The sequence below is a fragment of the Cervus canadensis genome, chromosome 2 (genome assembly GCF_019320065.1).
Source record: "Cervus canadensis isolate Bull #8, Minnesota chromosome 2, ASM1932006v1, whole genome shotgun sequence".
Taxonomy (NCBI): domain Eukaryota; kingdom Metazoa; phylum Chordata; class Mammalia; order Artiodactyla; family Cervidae; genus Cervus; species Cervus canadensis.
Genome location: NC_057387.1, coordinates 93751944 through 93765908, shown reverse-complemented (window position 1 = coordinate 93765908; position 13965 = coordinate 93751944). Strand labels below are relative to the sequence as shown.

Here is a 13965-nt window from a genome sequence, read left to right as displayed (position 1 = left end):
CATGAACTCCTTATTGCCAAATTCAGATTTAAACCAAAGTAGGGAAAACCACTAGACCATTCAGGTATGCCCTAAATCAAATCCCTTATGATTATACAGTGGAAGGGACAAGTGGATTCAAGGGATTAGATCTGATAGAGTGCCTGAAGAACTATGGATGGAGGTTCGTGACATTGTACAGGAGGCAGTGAGCTAGACCATCCCCAAGAAAAAGAAATGAAAAAAGGCAAGACAGTTGTCCGAGGAGGCCTTACAAATAGCTGAGAAAATAGATGTGAAAGGCAAAGGAGAAAAGGAAAGATAAACCCATCTGAATGCAGAGTTCCAAAGAACAGCAAGGAGAGATAAGAAAGCCTTCCTCAGTGATCAATGCAAAGAAATAGAGGAAAACAATAAATCTAGAAACACTAGAGATCTCTTCAAGAAAATCAGAGATACCAAGGGAACATTTCATGCAAAGATGGGCACAATAAAGGACAGAAATGGTATGGACCTAACAGAAGCAGAAGATATTAAGAAGAGGTGGCAAGAATACACAGAACTATACAAAAAATATCTTCATGACCCAGATAATCATGATGATATGATCACTCACCTAGAGCCAGATATCCTGGAATGTCAAGTCAAGTGGGCCTTAGAAAGCATCACTATGAACAGAGTTAGTGGAGGTGATGGAATTCCAGTTGAGTGATTTCAAATCCTAAAAGATGATGCTGTGAAAGTGCTGCACTCAGTATGCCAATAAATTTGGAAAACTTAACAGTGGCCACAGGACTGGAAGAGGTCAGTTTTCATTCCAATCCCAAAGAAAGGCAATGCCAAAGAACATTCAAACTACTGCACAATTGCACTCATCTCACATGCTAGCAAAGTAATGCTCAAAATTCTTCAAGCCAGGCTTCAACAGTATGTGAACTGTGAACTTCTAGATGTTCAAGCTGGATTTAGAAAAGGCAGAGGAACCAGAGAACAAATTGCCAACATCCACTGGATCATTGAAAAAGCAAGAGAATTTCAGAAAAACATCTACTTCTGCTTTATTGACTATGCCAAAGCCTTTGACTGTGGAAAAACTCCTTCACAACAAACTGTGGAAAATTCTGAAAGAGACGGGAATACCAGACCACCTGACCTGCCTCCTGAGAAATCTGTATTCAGGTCAAGAAGCAACAGTTAGAATCAGACACGGAACAACAGACTGGTTCCAAATCGGGAAAGAAGTATGTCAAGGCTGTGTATTGTCATCCTACTTATTTAACTTCTATGCAGAGTACATCATGAGAAATGCTGGGCTGGATGAAGCACAAGCTGGAATCAAGATTGCTGGGAGAAATATTAATAACCTCAGATATGCAGATGACACCACCCTTATGGCAGAAAGTGAAGAAGAGCTAAAGAGCCTCTGGATGAAAGTCAAAGAGGAGAGTGAAAAAGTTGGCTTAAAGCTCAACATTCAGAAAACTAAGATCATAGCATCTGGTTCCCATCACTTAATGACAAATAGATGGGGAAAGAGTGGAAACAGTGGCTGACTTTATTTTTGGGGGCTCCAAAATCACTGCAGATGGTGATTGCAGCCATGAAAGTAAAAGATGCTTGCTCCTTAGAAGAAAAGTTATGACCAACCTAGACAGCATATTAAAAGGCAGAGACATTACTTTGCTGACAAAGTAGTCAAAGCTATGTTTTTTCCAGTAGTCATGTGTGGATGTGAGAGTTGGACTATAAAGAAAGCTGAGCACTGAAGAATGATGCTTTTGAACGGTGGTGTTGGAGAAGACTCTTGAGAGTCCCTTGGATTGCAAGGAGATCCAACCAGTCCATCCTAAAGGAAATCAGTCCTGAATATTCACTGGAAGGACTGATGCTGAAGCTGAAGCTCCAATACTTTGGCCAGCTGATGGGAAGAACTGACTCACTTGGAAAGACCCTGATGCTGGGAAAGACTGAAGGTGGGAGGAGAAGGGGTGCAGAGAATGAGATGGTTGGATGACATCACCCACTTGATGGACATGAGTTTGAGTAAGCTCCGGGAGTTGGTGATGGACAGGGAGGCCTGGTGTGCTATAGTCCATGGGGTCACAAAGAGTTGGACATGATTGAGAGATTGAACTGAACTGATTGTAGATTTACAATGTTGTTAATTCCAATTGTACAGCAGAGTGATTTGGTTATACACATATGTGCATTCCTTTTTTAAAAATATTGTTTTCCATGATGGTTTATTGTAGATTTTTTTAAATTGGAGGATAATTTGCTCTATCAGATAATTTGCACCATCTGCAGATGGTGACTGCAGTCACGAAATTAAAAGACGCTTGCTCCTTGGAAGAAAAGCTTTGACAAACCTAGACAACATTAAAAAGCAGAGACATCACTTTGCTGACAAAGTCCATCTAGTCAAAGCTATGGTTTTTTCCAGTTGTAATGTATGGATGTGAGAGTTGTACCTTAAAGAAAGCTGAGCGCTGAAGAATTGATGCTTTTGAACTGTGGTGTTGGAGAAGAGTCTTGGGAGTCCCTTGGACTGCAAGGAGATCAAGCCAGTCAATCCTAAAGGAAATCAGTCCTGAATATTCATTGGAAGTACTGATGCTGAGGTTGAAGCTCCAATACTTTGGCCACTTGATGCAAAGAACTGACTCATTAGAAAAGACCCTGATGCTGGGAAAGATTGAGGGCAGGAGGAGAAGGGGACAACAGAGGATGAGATGGTTGGATGGCATCACCGACTCAATGGACATGAGTTTGAGCAAGCTCCGAGAGTTAGTGATGGATGGGGAAGCCTAGGGTGCTGCAGTCCATGGGGTCGCAGAGTTGGACACGACTGAGCGACTGAACTGAACTAATTTGCTTTATAATGTTGTGTTAGTTTCTGCTGTACAACAGTGTGAATCAGCACCGTTTTAGGCATTTTTAAAGGTACAGTTCAGTGACATCAGGCTTCCCTCCTGATTCAGGTGGTAAAGAATCTGCCTGCAATGCAGAAGTCCTGGGTTGGGAGGATCCCCTGGGGAAGGAAATGGCAACCAATTCCAGTATTCTTGCCTGAAGAATTCCATGGACAGAGGAGCCTGGGGGGCTACAGTCCATGGGGTCACAAAGAGTTGGACACAACTGAGTGACTAACACCTTTCACATCAGTGACAGTAAGTATATTCACATTGTTGTACTTAATGTTGTGCTTAATTTTTGTACTATCACCACCATCCATCTCCAGAACTAAACAACTCCTAAAACACTAATGCCTCCTCCTGGCAACCCCCATTCTACTTTTTGTCTCTATGCATTTACTTATTCTATGTAAGGAGGTGAATGGTTTTTTTTTTAAGAGACTCTTTACAAGGTGTGGATAGGGTTTAGGAGAAGCAGTGAGGCATGGGCCATGACCTGGGACTGGTAAATCAAATACTGTTTTCTCTTTGAGAAGTGATGGCTGGAACTACCCTCAGGCGCTCAGGGAAAGGGTGGAGGGTGGAGGTGGAGGATCTATGCAAGATGCTGAACTCAAAGCCTGGGGAAAGCCTCCAAACTGTTCATAAAGACACTAAAATAAACCACAGAGGCAGTGGCTAAATCAAAAGGCTCTTGTGGAAGTTTGTATATTGTTGGAGATCGACAATGGGAAGGTATAATGAGCTCCCATTTCCTGCCCAATGCACCCTCTCCACTTCTGTCACTCAGTGATTTGCTGGCAATTTTATTTTGCTTTGTGGCAGATGATTTGCAGGATGAGAGGTGCTCCCCTGCCCTCCAGTGTCGGATACTTCACTCCAGTCGCCAGCGCCTCTCTGAATTCACAGCAGCAACTTTGCCAACTTCAGCCTGCCCCATCCTTCACCCTCCCAGAGATGCAGAGACACTGGGATGTTTGTGAAGAACAGGCAGAGCAGAGGAGGTATTTCCTAATTCCCCTCACTTATACTTGGGCTGTGGAGTCTTAGCTATGCCCACATGACTGACTCCTCGCTAAAACCTCAGCACCACCTCTGTATGTGTGTATGTGTATATATATATGTGTTTCTCTCTCCATCACCTCTGTGTGTGTATGTATATATGTGTTTCTCCGTCACCTCTGAATGTGTGTGTGTATGTATATATGTGTTTCTCTCTCCATCACCTCTGTATGTGTATGTATATATGTGTTTCTCCGTCACCTCTGAATGTGTGTGTGTGTATGTATATATGTGTTTCTCGCTCCATTACCTCTGTATGTGTATGTATATATATGTTTCTCCATCACCTCTGAATCTGTGTGTGTGTATATGTATATATGTGTTTCTCTCTCCATCATCTCTGTATGTGTATGTATATGTATGTTTCTCCGTCACCTCTGAATGTGTGTGTGTAGGTATATATGTGTTCTTCTCTCCTCCTCTCTTTCTCCTCTCATTTTCTTCTTTCATCCTTCCATATTCTAGGCTCAGCACATCCATCAGTGAGCTCTCCTCCCCCTCGGACACTGTGTTGCCCAGTGCCTTCCCGCATCCACCCCTGAGCTGATGGGTGAACTCGGACTTCTTATGTCTGGGGAGAAACCTCAAGAAATCCTAATCCCTTGCACCCCTAACTGGGACATGGGAATGGGGGTGCTTAGGAGGGAAGCAGGCAGTGTCATAGGCAGGAATTCCTGTGTTCCATCCCGTTCTCGCTTTCTGCTTATGTAAAAAAAAAAAACAAAAACAAACTGTCGTTGTGTTGATTACTCTCTGGGAATTTTGCACATATTTATAAACTCACTTAATTATCACAACAACCCTGCCCGGAGGTTTTATTCCCATTTTTCAGAGGAGAACTTTGAGGATTAGAGGTCAAATGACTTATCAAAGGTTGCCCAGTTGTCTGTCACAGAGACTTGAATGTAGGTAGATCTGTCTCCAAAATGCTTTTCAACCAGTTCAGGAGGTAGTGAGTTCCTGGTCTCTGGAAGCATGCAAGAAGTGTTGGAATTGCCCCCTGTCCTGGAGAGAGAACATCCAGGAGGGTTTTCCTTCCTGTCCTCAGACGCTGACTCTATGACTAGATTTAGGTTCTGACTTGGATTTCCTCTAATTGACACGTGTCTCTTGGGAAGCAATGTTGGGCCAGGCACCTCGGTGAGGTCTGGTCACAGAGGGAGACAGGCCTCCTGGGTTGAAAGGGGCAGGGAGAAGGGGCGGGAGGGCAGAGTGCTTGGGAGCAGTCACTGGGGTAATAAGTTCTCTCTCCTTCCTGTCCTTGCTTGTTGCCCTGGGCTGATTTTGGAGTCCAAAAGGGCACAATTTAGACATCTATTCAGTTCTGAACAGAAGTGTCACCAGGATTGCGATGTGCTCTTTATGTATTGCAAAGAAACAAGCCCAGGGCAGGGAGCAGAAGTGCTGGCTTTGATCCTGTTGCTGCTGCAGGTTTGTGGTGTGATTTTGGGCAAGCTTCCCATGTATTTAATGAGGACTTGGGGAGGCTGATGGCTGAGGACCCTCTGAATGCTGATGCTCAGTCCCCTGGGAGGGAAGCAGGCTTGCATGTGTGTTGAGCTGGGGCTGGACTGAGGGGCTCCATAGCATGCACAGTGTGGCCCGTGTTGACTTGGTTTCCCCTGCTCTTGCCAGCACCCAGATTCCCATTCCAGCTAAGGTCCTCAAAAACTGAGATGATAAATGTGGCTTTAAGCTTTTTTGGGGGTAACTTGTTATGCAGCAATAAACAACTGAAACACTCACACATCTGTGATCATATGGCAAAGATGGTCTTACTTACATGCCTGGTGGGTGGCTGGCTGGCTGGCTGATGGCCTGGGTTCTTCACGAGAGGCAGTCCCAGACTTCCCAGAGCAGTGACAGAGGCCAAGTCCCAATATGTAAGTGCTTTTTAAGCCTCTGCTTGCATCACATTTGTTAACAGCCATTGGCCAAAGCAGATCACTTGGCCAACTCATGTTCAGAGGGTGAGGAAACAGACTCCATCTCCTGAAGGCTGGGGAGGAACTTGTGGCCACTTTTTGAAATGACAGAACATGAAGCGCCTGTACTAAATATCCCTTCCTTCTCCACTTGCTCACTCTTGAACAGACTCCGTTTTGTAAGACTGAGTCTAAATCAACTCTTACTGAGCATCCGTGATGTGGCAGGTGTTTTCACCATCATGGCCTTAATTAATCCCAGACAAAAGCCCTTAAAAGGTAACCCACTGTGTGGGTGAGGAACGCAGGTTCAGAAAGGCAAGGTGGTGGCCTGCAAAAAGCTGGTTAACTGGCAGAGCCAGGATCCAGTCCACGTCTAGGAAGTCCAAGTTTGGCATTAGTTTTACTTTCTCTGTCAAGATGCCCAGAACTTTCCATTTAACTTGGTCTTTTCAGATATACACAGGCAAAATATGTGGAGACTGGTTTTGGCTGGGTTCTCCCCAGGAATCCCTGTTCTGGGACGACTGGTCAGGGCTGAAGGTGAAGAGTCTGTCTGGGGCAGGAAGTTTGGGCAAAATGAACAGACTCTAGGGGGCGACAAAGGCCAAGTCGCCTTCTCATTGCTACCCTATGTTCCATTCCTTCCAGGAGCGAGATGCTGGCAGTCAGGAGAGAAACCTGTCATCTTTAGGCTTTAAGAAACCATGAGAAGGATGGGAGAAGGGAGGAAAGGAGAGAAAAGAGAAGGAGGAGGAAGAAGGAGGAGGGAGAAGAGAGAGGTATAAGAAAGTAAAAATTATGGGGAAATAATAAAAACACATAAAGAGATTGAGGCATAAGACAGAGACCTGGCGAAAAAGAGCAAAAAGAGAGGGGCAGATAGAAAAATAAACTCCTAAGACAGGGATGGAGAGAAACAGAGACAGGGAGACAGAGATGCATGGAGAGATAAGGGAAATAGATAGAGAAAGGCCAAAGGGAGAGAGAAAGGAAGTCGGCAGGGTGGTGGAAGAGGGAGGAGGCAGGAGAGGGGAGGAGAAGGCTTTAGTCATGCTGTGTGACCTTGGCCAGGTCAGGTCAGCTCTCCGAGTCCGATAAATAAGGACTGCCTGCAGAAGCAGTGGCGTGAATGACCTGAGCAAATACTCCTGAAGACTTCAGAAACTCTAAAGCACTGTACAAACCTACACTGCTCCTACTGGTAGTATTATCGTTCTCATGTTATGGTGGGAGATGCTAGAAAAGAGTCAAAACAGGGGACATGTTTCACGCCTCTTCTATATGAGAGGCCTAGTGTCAAGGGGAAGCTGGAGTTTCCTGATACTAAGACACTACTGCATGTAAGAGGCCAGATCGATTTAAGTCCACTTTAGGGTGGGGGGAGAGTTGCCACATTACAGGTACATAATTAAGAAAAATAACTGAGAGCACATAGTTGTTTGAGCACATAGTTGTTTGAGCACATAGTTTGAGTGGACACTGGGACTTCTATATGATACACCGTAGATCCCCTTTAGGTCATCAATAATTACACAGAATGTCATGGTGATGGTGCTGCCTTTTTGCTCATGTAAATAGGCTTAATTTTTTTTTTTAAAAAGATTAACAGTATTGGGACTTCTTTGGTGGTCCAGTGGTTAAGATTTTGCCAAAGCAGGGGGTGCAGGTTAGATCCCTGGCTGAGGAGCCAAGATCCCGTGTGCTTCATGGCCAAAAAGCCAAAACATAAAACCGAAGCAATATTGTAACAAATTCAATAAAGACTTAAAAATGGTCCATATTAAAAAAAACTTTAAAAAAATGATTAACAGTATAATCTCAAGACATATTGAAGACCACGGGTGTTTCACATGAATTTCTGCTTTGGATGAATACACAGTGCCCCTCCCCTCTCCATGAACTGTGCTGCATATTGCTGGAGGTAAAACAGCTTTTTCTGAGAGTTAACTGGAAGCTTTTGACAGGTAGGTGTTTAGTGTCTACGTTATAGGACTTGATGGATCAATTTGTCAGACCCACCTCACGCCACTCAGAAAATGCTCTGATTTATTTGGGAAGACTGGGCAATTTTTATTGCTGGTAACTGCACTGACTGGTGGGTGGCAGGCCATTTCTTGCATAAACAGTAACTTAAAAAAAAAATCACCATGAAATCTTTTTGAGGACATTTAAAGCAGTATTTAGGGATCTAAATTTAAGTTAATAACCACTTCTTTCATTGTAAATTACACATCTGAAGTAACACTGCATAACTACCTGACTACTTATTCCTCCTCTTGAAGGCTGACCCATTATAACACACATTCTGATTTCAGAAATTCTAAAGTGTAAAGAAGAACAAATTTAGGAAATGCTAGTGGTTAAGAACAATGGAAATTACCTGATATAGCTTATTGATAAGAGAAAACCAAATGTTTTGAAAATGTCCTGATTATATCTAATATATTAATTCAAAATTGATAACTTGGCATACTTCTGCCTCTTTTGAGTGAATGAGATACTATGCCTGCAATACTCATTGCTGCCACTAGGTAGTGGTATTGTCTTCAATGGCCTAAGTATCTGAGCTTCCTCCATGCTGTCTATCAAGTGTCAAGAGATTTGTGGCACTTATCCAGCCAATCACCTCCCCCCCCACCAAAATAAGTCTGGTTTGAGTTATGGCACTAACTAGCCGTGTGGCCTTAGGTAAGTCAGCTTTATCACTGGAGAGGAGGGGGATAAAGTAGTGCCATCCAGGCCTCAGGCATTTTATATTTGTAGAGCACTTCTCATCTTACCAAGAACCCTCAGACCACGTCCCTTTAGGTGCCTTGACAACCTGGCATGAGGTTGATGTTCACAGCTGTGAGCTGTGTGGGGCAGGGAGCATAATTTATAACTGGACCAATCCCCTACATTGATACATGTATTGATTTGTACTTACACAATAGTAGTATCATGTACTCAGGGCCCATCTCAATACCAATTTTTTTAATCCTCACAGCAACCCTGTGAGGTCAGTATCATTGTTATGCCCATTACATCGAGGAGGAAATCCCCAGGGTTGTAGGAAGATTAAATGACTTAATACATAAAACTTGCTAGCACAGTTCTAGGACACAGTGCTCAGAACTTACAGTGGTTACTACTAGTAGATGAGGGGATCAGGCTCATAAACTCAGGCATATAAAGCAACAACATACAAGGGGCTGTAGAAGCAGAGAGGAGGAGACAATTGATTCTTTTGGGGAAGGGATCCAGGAAGGTTTTGCTAAGGAGGCAACGTGCAAGCTGGATGGTTAAGGATAAGGAGGGATGGTAGAGTATGTTGCTTGTCCTCCCAGTTCTGTTTATCTCTTCTTCCTTTTGATAATAGAAATACCCTTCCTAGTGAAGGTGCTTCCCATGGCTGGAATGAGGATGTGGTGTAGATAGATGAGTTGGGCCATGAAGGGATGGCAGAGCAATAAAATAGAAGGAACCTGGGTCCCTAAAGCACAGCTGCCTCATTCACCTTGGATCACACACCTATCTCCAAACCATTGCATGAGAAAGACATGAACTTATATCTTGTTTGGACCGCTGTATTGTTGGTTCTTTTATCTAAGGCCTATTACTTTATCTGAAGCCTAAATTGTGCAGGTAAAAACAGAGGAATACTTACAAGGCAGAAGAAATAGCATGTGCCAAGACATGAAATATGAAAGAAGTTAGAAAACTTTAGGAAACTATCTCAGAATATTTCTGTGGCTCAAGCAAGATAAATGTATATAAAGTGCTTTGTAGAGTACATTCTAAGTGCTCACTAAGTCAAAGTTGTGTAATGATGTAAATGTACATCTGATGTAAATGACTTCTCAGGGCTTCAGCTATAAAATAGGGGTAATGTCACCTGTAGGATGAAAACAGAGGTCTGGACCTTTCTGTTCTAAGAGGGTATGAATAACATGGAGAAACTGTATTGGGAACAAGATTTGAAAGAAAAACAATTACTAAAGGGTAATGAGTACCCTGCGTTCCCACTGGTTTAAATAAGTTAACTAAATTAAACCTCTGATGTTCTCTCATCATTCTAGTTAACACCTGTCCTGCCTAGTGGGCCCTAAAAGCTATGAGCAGCTCCTTGAAGGAGTTCTGGATAGCCAGTGCTCCATCCTTTTCACAGGCTGGTTTCTCAGTTCTTTCTCCTCCCAGGTAACTCCTTTAATTTACTTCAGAAGACTCTGCACCAACATTACATCTGTTGAGACCTACCTTGACCTTCCCTTCTGGGAAGATCTGCCTGATTCTCTGCCTCAACATAATACACATCTCTATCACGGTTTTATTCTTTTATTATTGGTTCAGTTGCCACTTTCCCCTGCTGGGTAGTGAGCTCTCCCAGGGCAGAGAACATGAGTGTTTCATTTTTGTTTCCTCAACACCCAGCCAGAGTAGGAGCTCCATTCACATTCACCGAATGAATGAGGTGTTCTTGGGTAGATATGCAGGGTCAGTTGGGGGGGGGGCATGATTTAAGGGATGTTAGAAAAGTCAGGTGTGAAAAAGAGAACAGGTTTCTCATCTACACAGTAACATATGAGTGTTGCTGTTTAGGCATTGTTATTGCTTTCGTGGTCTTCTTAAAATGCTGTTTACAGGTGGTGAGAAGTTTGCTGGGGGGCAGTGTGAGAGGTGGTTTGCAAGAGTGAGGGAACATTGACTTGGCCGTTAGATCTAGATTCTAACAACGGCTCTGCACTGACCTGCTGAATAAACTTGGGCAAGGGCCTTTACCTTCGGGGTTCAGCTTCCTCAGCTATAAAATGAGGCAATGAAACCTATCTCACAGGAGTGTTGAGAGAAGTAAATAAATGTGTAATAGCACTTCATAGGTTTTTGTAGGCATATTAGTGCTACTAATCACATCCCTTAAGTTGCCTTCATCCTTGCCTTCTCTCTGAATTCCAGATTGTATGGTGATTATCAGTAGTGTGGAGTTTTGAACCTAAACTGTCTAGGTTACCTGCCATTTCCTAGCCATTGACTTCAACAAATCAGTTCACTTCTCTGGGGTCCAGTTTCCTCATCTAAAAAATGATAAGCATGGACCTTAAAGAGTTCCTGTAAAGATTAAATGTGGCTTCCCAGATGGTACAGTAGTGAAGAATCTGCCTGCCAATGCAGGAGGTGCAAGAGACACAGGTTCAGTCTCTGGGTTGGGAAGATCCCCTGGAGGGGGAAATGGTTCCTACTCCAGTATTCTTGCCTGGAGAATCCCATGGAAAGAGAAGCCTGGCGGGCTACAGTCCCTGGGGTCGCAAAGAGTTGGACATGACTGAGCAACTGAGTGCACACATACATACACCCAAAGATCAAATAAGCATTATTTTATTTTATTTGTATTTCAAATAGTTCATTATTGGAGAAGGAAATAGCAACCCACTCCAGTACTCTTGCCTGGAAAATCCCATGGATGGAGGAGCCTGGTAGGCTGCAGTCCATGGGGTCGCTAAGAGTCGTACACCACTGAGCAACTTCACTTTCACGTTTCACTTTCAAGCATTGGAGAAGGAAATGGCAACCGACTTCAGTGTTCTTGCCTGGAGAATCCCAGGGATGGGGGAGCCTGGTGGGCCGCCATCTATGCGGTCGCACAGAGTTGGACATGACTGAAGTGAAATAGCAGCAGCAGTTCATTATTATCTATTAATATAGTTCATTACTATCTATTAATAGTGACTATATATTAATAGTTCATTATTATCTATTAATATACTATCTACTATATATATATATATGTATATATATATATATATATAACATGATAGTGCCTGGCATGAGGTAACCACTGCCTAAGTGTGTGTCAGTATTTTCTCTCCGCATAGAAGGCAGGAAGCTGCAGGCAGCTGAGAAGATGGGGGGAGGGGTTCAGCAGAGAGTGAGGCCAAATGGCAATTGGGGGCACTGAGCGCAAACTCCCTCCAACAGATCTTACTTTGGAATCTACATGTTGGACTCACCTGGAATCTGCAGCTAAAAACCAATGAAAGAATCAAAGTTCACAAACAGTTTTCCTTTTTCTTTTAAGAAACCCAGAGGAAGACCCCACCGACGGGCCGACGGCCTCGGCTCCGCAGCCGCTCCGCGCACCGCACCAGCACCTTCTCCGCACCAGGAAAGCCCCACATGCCTGCAGCCAAGATGTCCAGTAAACGGGCCAAGGCCAAGACCACCAAGAAGTGGCCACAGAGAGCCACGTCCAATGTGTTCGTGATGTTTGACCAGTCCCAGATCCAGGAGTTTAAGGAGGCCTTCAACATGATCGACCAGAACCGAGACGGCTTCATTGACAAGGAGGACCTGCATGACACGCTGGCCTCGATGGGGAAGAACCCCACGGACGAGTACCTGGAAGGCATGATGAGCGAGGCCCCGGGGCCCATCAACTTCACCATGTTCCTCACCATGTTTGGGGAGAAGCTGAACGGCACAGACTCCGAGGACGTGATCCGCAACGCCTTCGCCTGCTTCGACGAGGAGGCCTCAGGTTTCATCTATGAGGACCACCTTCGGGAGCTGCTCACCACCATGGGCGACCGCTTCACAGATGAGGAGGTGGACGAGATGTACCGAGAGGCGCCCATTGATAAGAAAGGCAATTTCAACTACGTGGAGTTCACTCGCATCCTCAAACACGGCGCCAAGGACAATGACAACTAGGCCATCCCAGTGCCCCCTGCCCAGGCCCCTGTCCCAGCCACCTGCTCCCACATATACCGTCTGCACCAGATCCGTGCCCATGAGCCCAGAGCCCCCTCTCAGAGGACTGTCCCTCTGAGGAGCCGGGGGCCCAGCTCTGAGTGAAGGAAACAGGCTGAGCACCGTACCAGGCCAGGGGCATAGCCAACGGGAGGCCGGTGACCCTCCGAGGAAACCCCATCTTCTTGGGAGCTGGGCCAGGGGGCTGGACTGGGAGGCCCCGAGGGGAGGCTCCTAGGAGAGCCCCAGCCTTGGCTGTTGCCTGCCCGCTTCCGGCTGCTCCCCACAGGAAGGGCCCTGTGTCCTGGTCTGGGACACCATGCCACTTGCACCCCCCCTGCAAGCCCTTCCCCAGCCACTGCCACAAACACACAAATTTCACCGAGGTCCCCTCTCAGAGGACAGGGTGCCACTCCCCTCCCTTCCACCTCGCCCGGCCACGAGAACACACCCCACCCCACCAGGAGTGTGCTCCGGAAGATGCAAGAGGGCGGACATTCGTCTCGGGGAGGCAGAGCCTCTAACAGAAGGTGGAGCACTGCTTTGGGTGTGTATGTCTGTGGTTGGGGTGAAATAAAGGCGCCCTGAGGCCGCCCCCCCCCCCCCAAAAAAAAAAAGAAAAAAGAAACCCAGAGGAATTCCAGGTCACCTCTCCAAAATAACGCTCTGCAACTCCCCGCCTTGTGCAATGCTTGCCTGGGCCTCAGGAACAGGCCTGGGGCCCTGAGTACACCCTAGCCATGCAGCCTGGGTTACCTGCTACAGCGCCTCACTCTGGACTCTCCTGAAGCAGTCAGCCATCGCTTTGTTTGTGCTGAGGGAGAAAAATGGCTGAGAATTCCTGGAATGGATAATGCAAATCCCCAGATAATCCCAAATTCCATATTAGCCAGTAATTTTACTTCCCTCTCTGCAGCTGAACCTTTACCAGAGCTTCCTGAAGGGGGTCGGATTACCTTGCTTGCCTTTTCCAGGCAAGGACATCAGCATGCACATTCCCTGGCACCAGGTGGGTACTCAGGAACCATTTGCTGGATGACTGACAGGACAAATTGACTGCCGCACTGAATCCTGCAGGTGTCATTGCGGACAGGACTACACCCTCTCTCTCCATGTTCTCGTTTCATCTGTACCATAACCCAAGGAGATGGAGATTGTTATCCCAGTTACACAGATAAGGAAACTGATTCTCAGAGAGGCTAGCAGTCTAGTCATGGCAGTGGCAGGCTCAGAAAACTCTGCAAGCTTGGAAAATACTGGGCCAATCAGGGCAGAGGACTTCAGGGATGTCAGAGTGTCAGATGCAAAAAAAGAAGTTTCTCATCCACAAAATGATGCCGGGACTTTGCCATTTAGGC

General features: G+C 45.4%; 1 protein-coding gene across 2 annotated transcripts in view; it reads left to right on the top strand.

Annotated features, from left to right (window-relative positions):
• Positions 1 to 13235, top strand: part of LOC122437006 (myosin regulatory light chain 2, smooth muscle major isoform-like) — a 48974-nt gene extending 35739 nt beyond the window's left edge. For both annotated transcript variants that reach the window (XM_043461408.1, XM_043461407.1), the window contains exon 3: positions 11937 to 13235. In XM_043461408.1, coding sequence (XP_043317343.1) covers positions 11937 to 12568 — 632 coding nt within the window. In that variant the 3' untranslated portion in view covers positions 12569 to 13235. The remainder of the gene's footprint in view (positions 1 to 11936) is intronic.
• Positions 13236 to 13965: the final 730 nt, after the last annotated feature.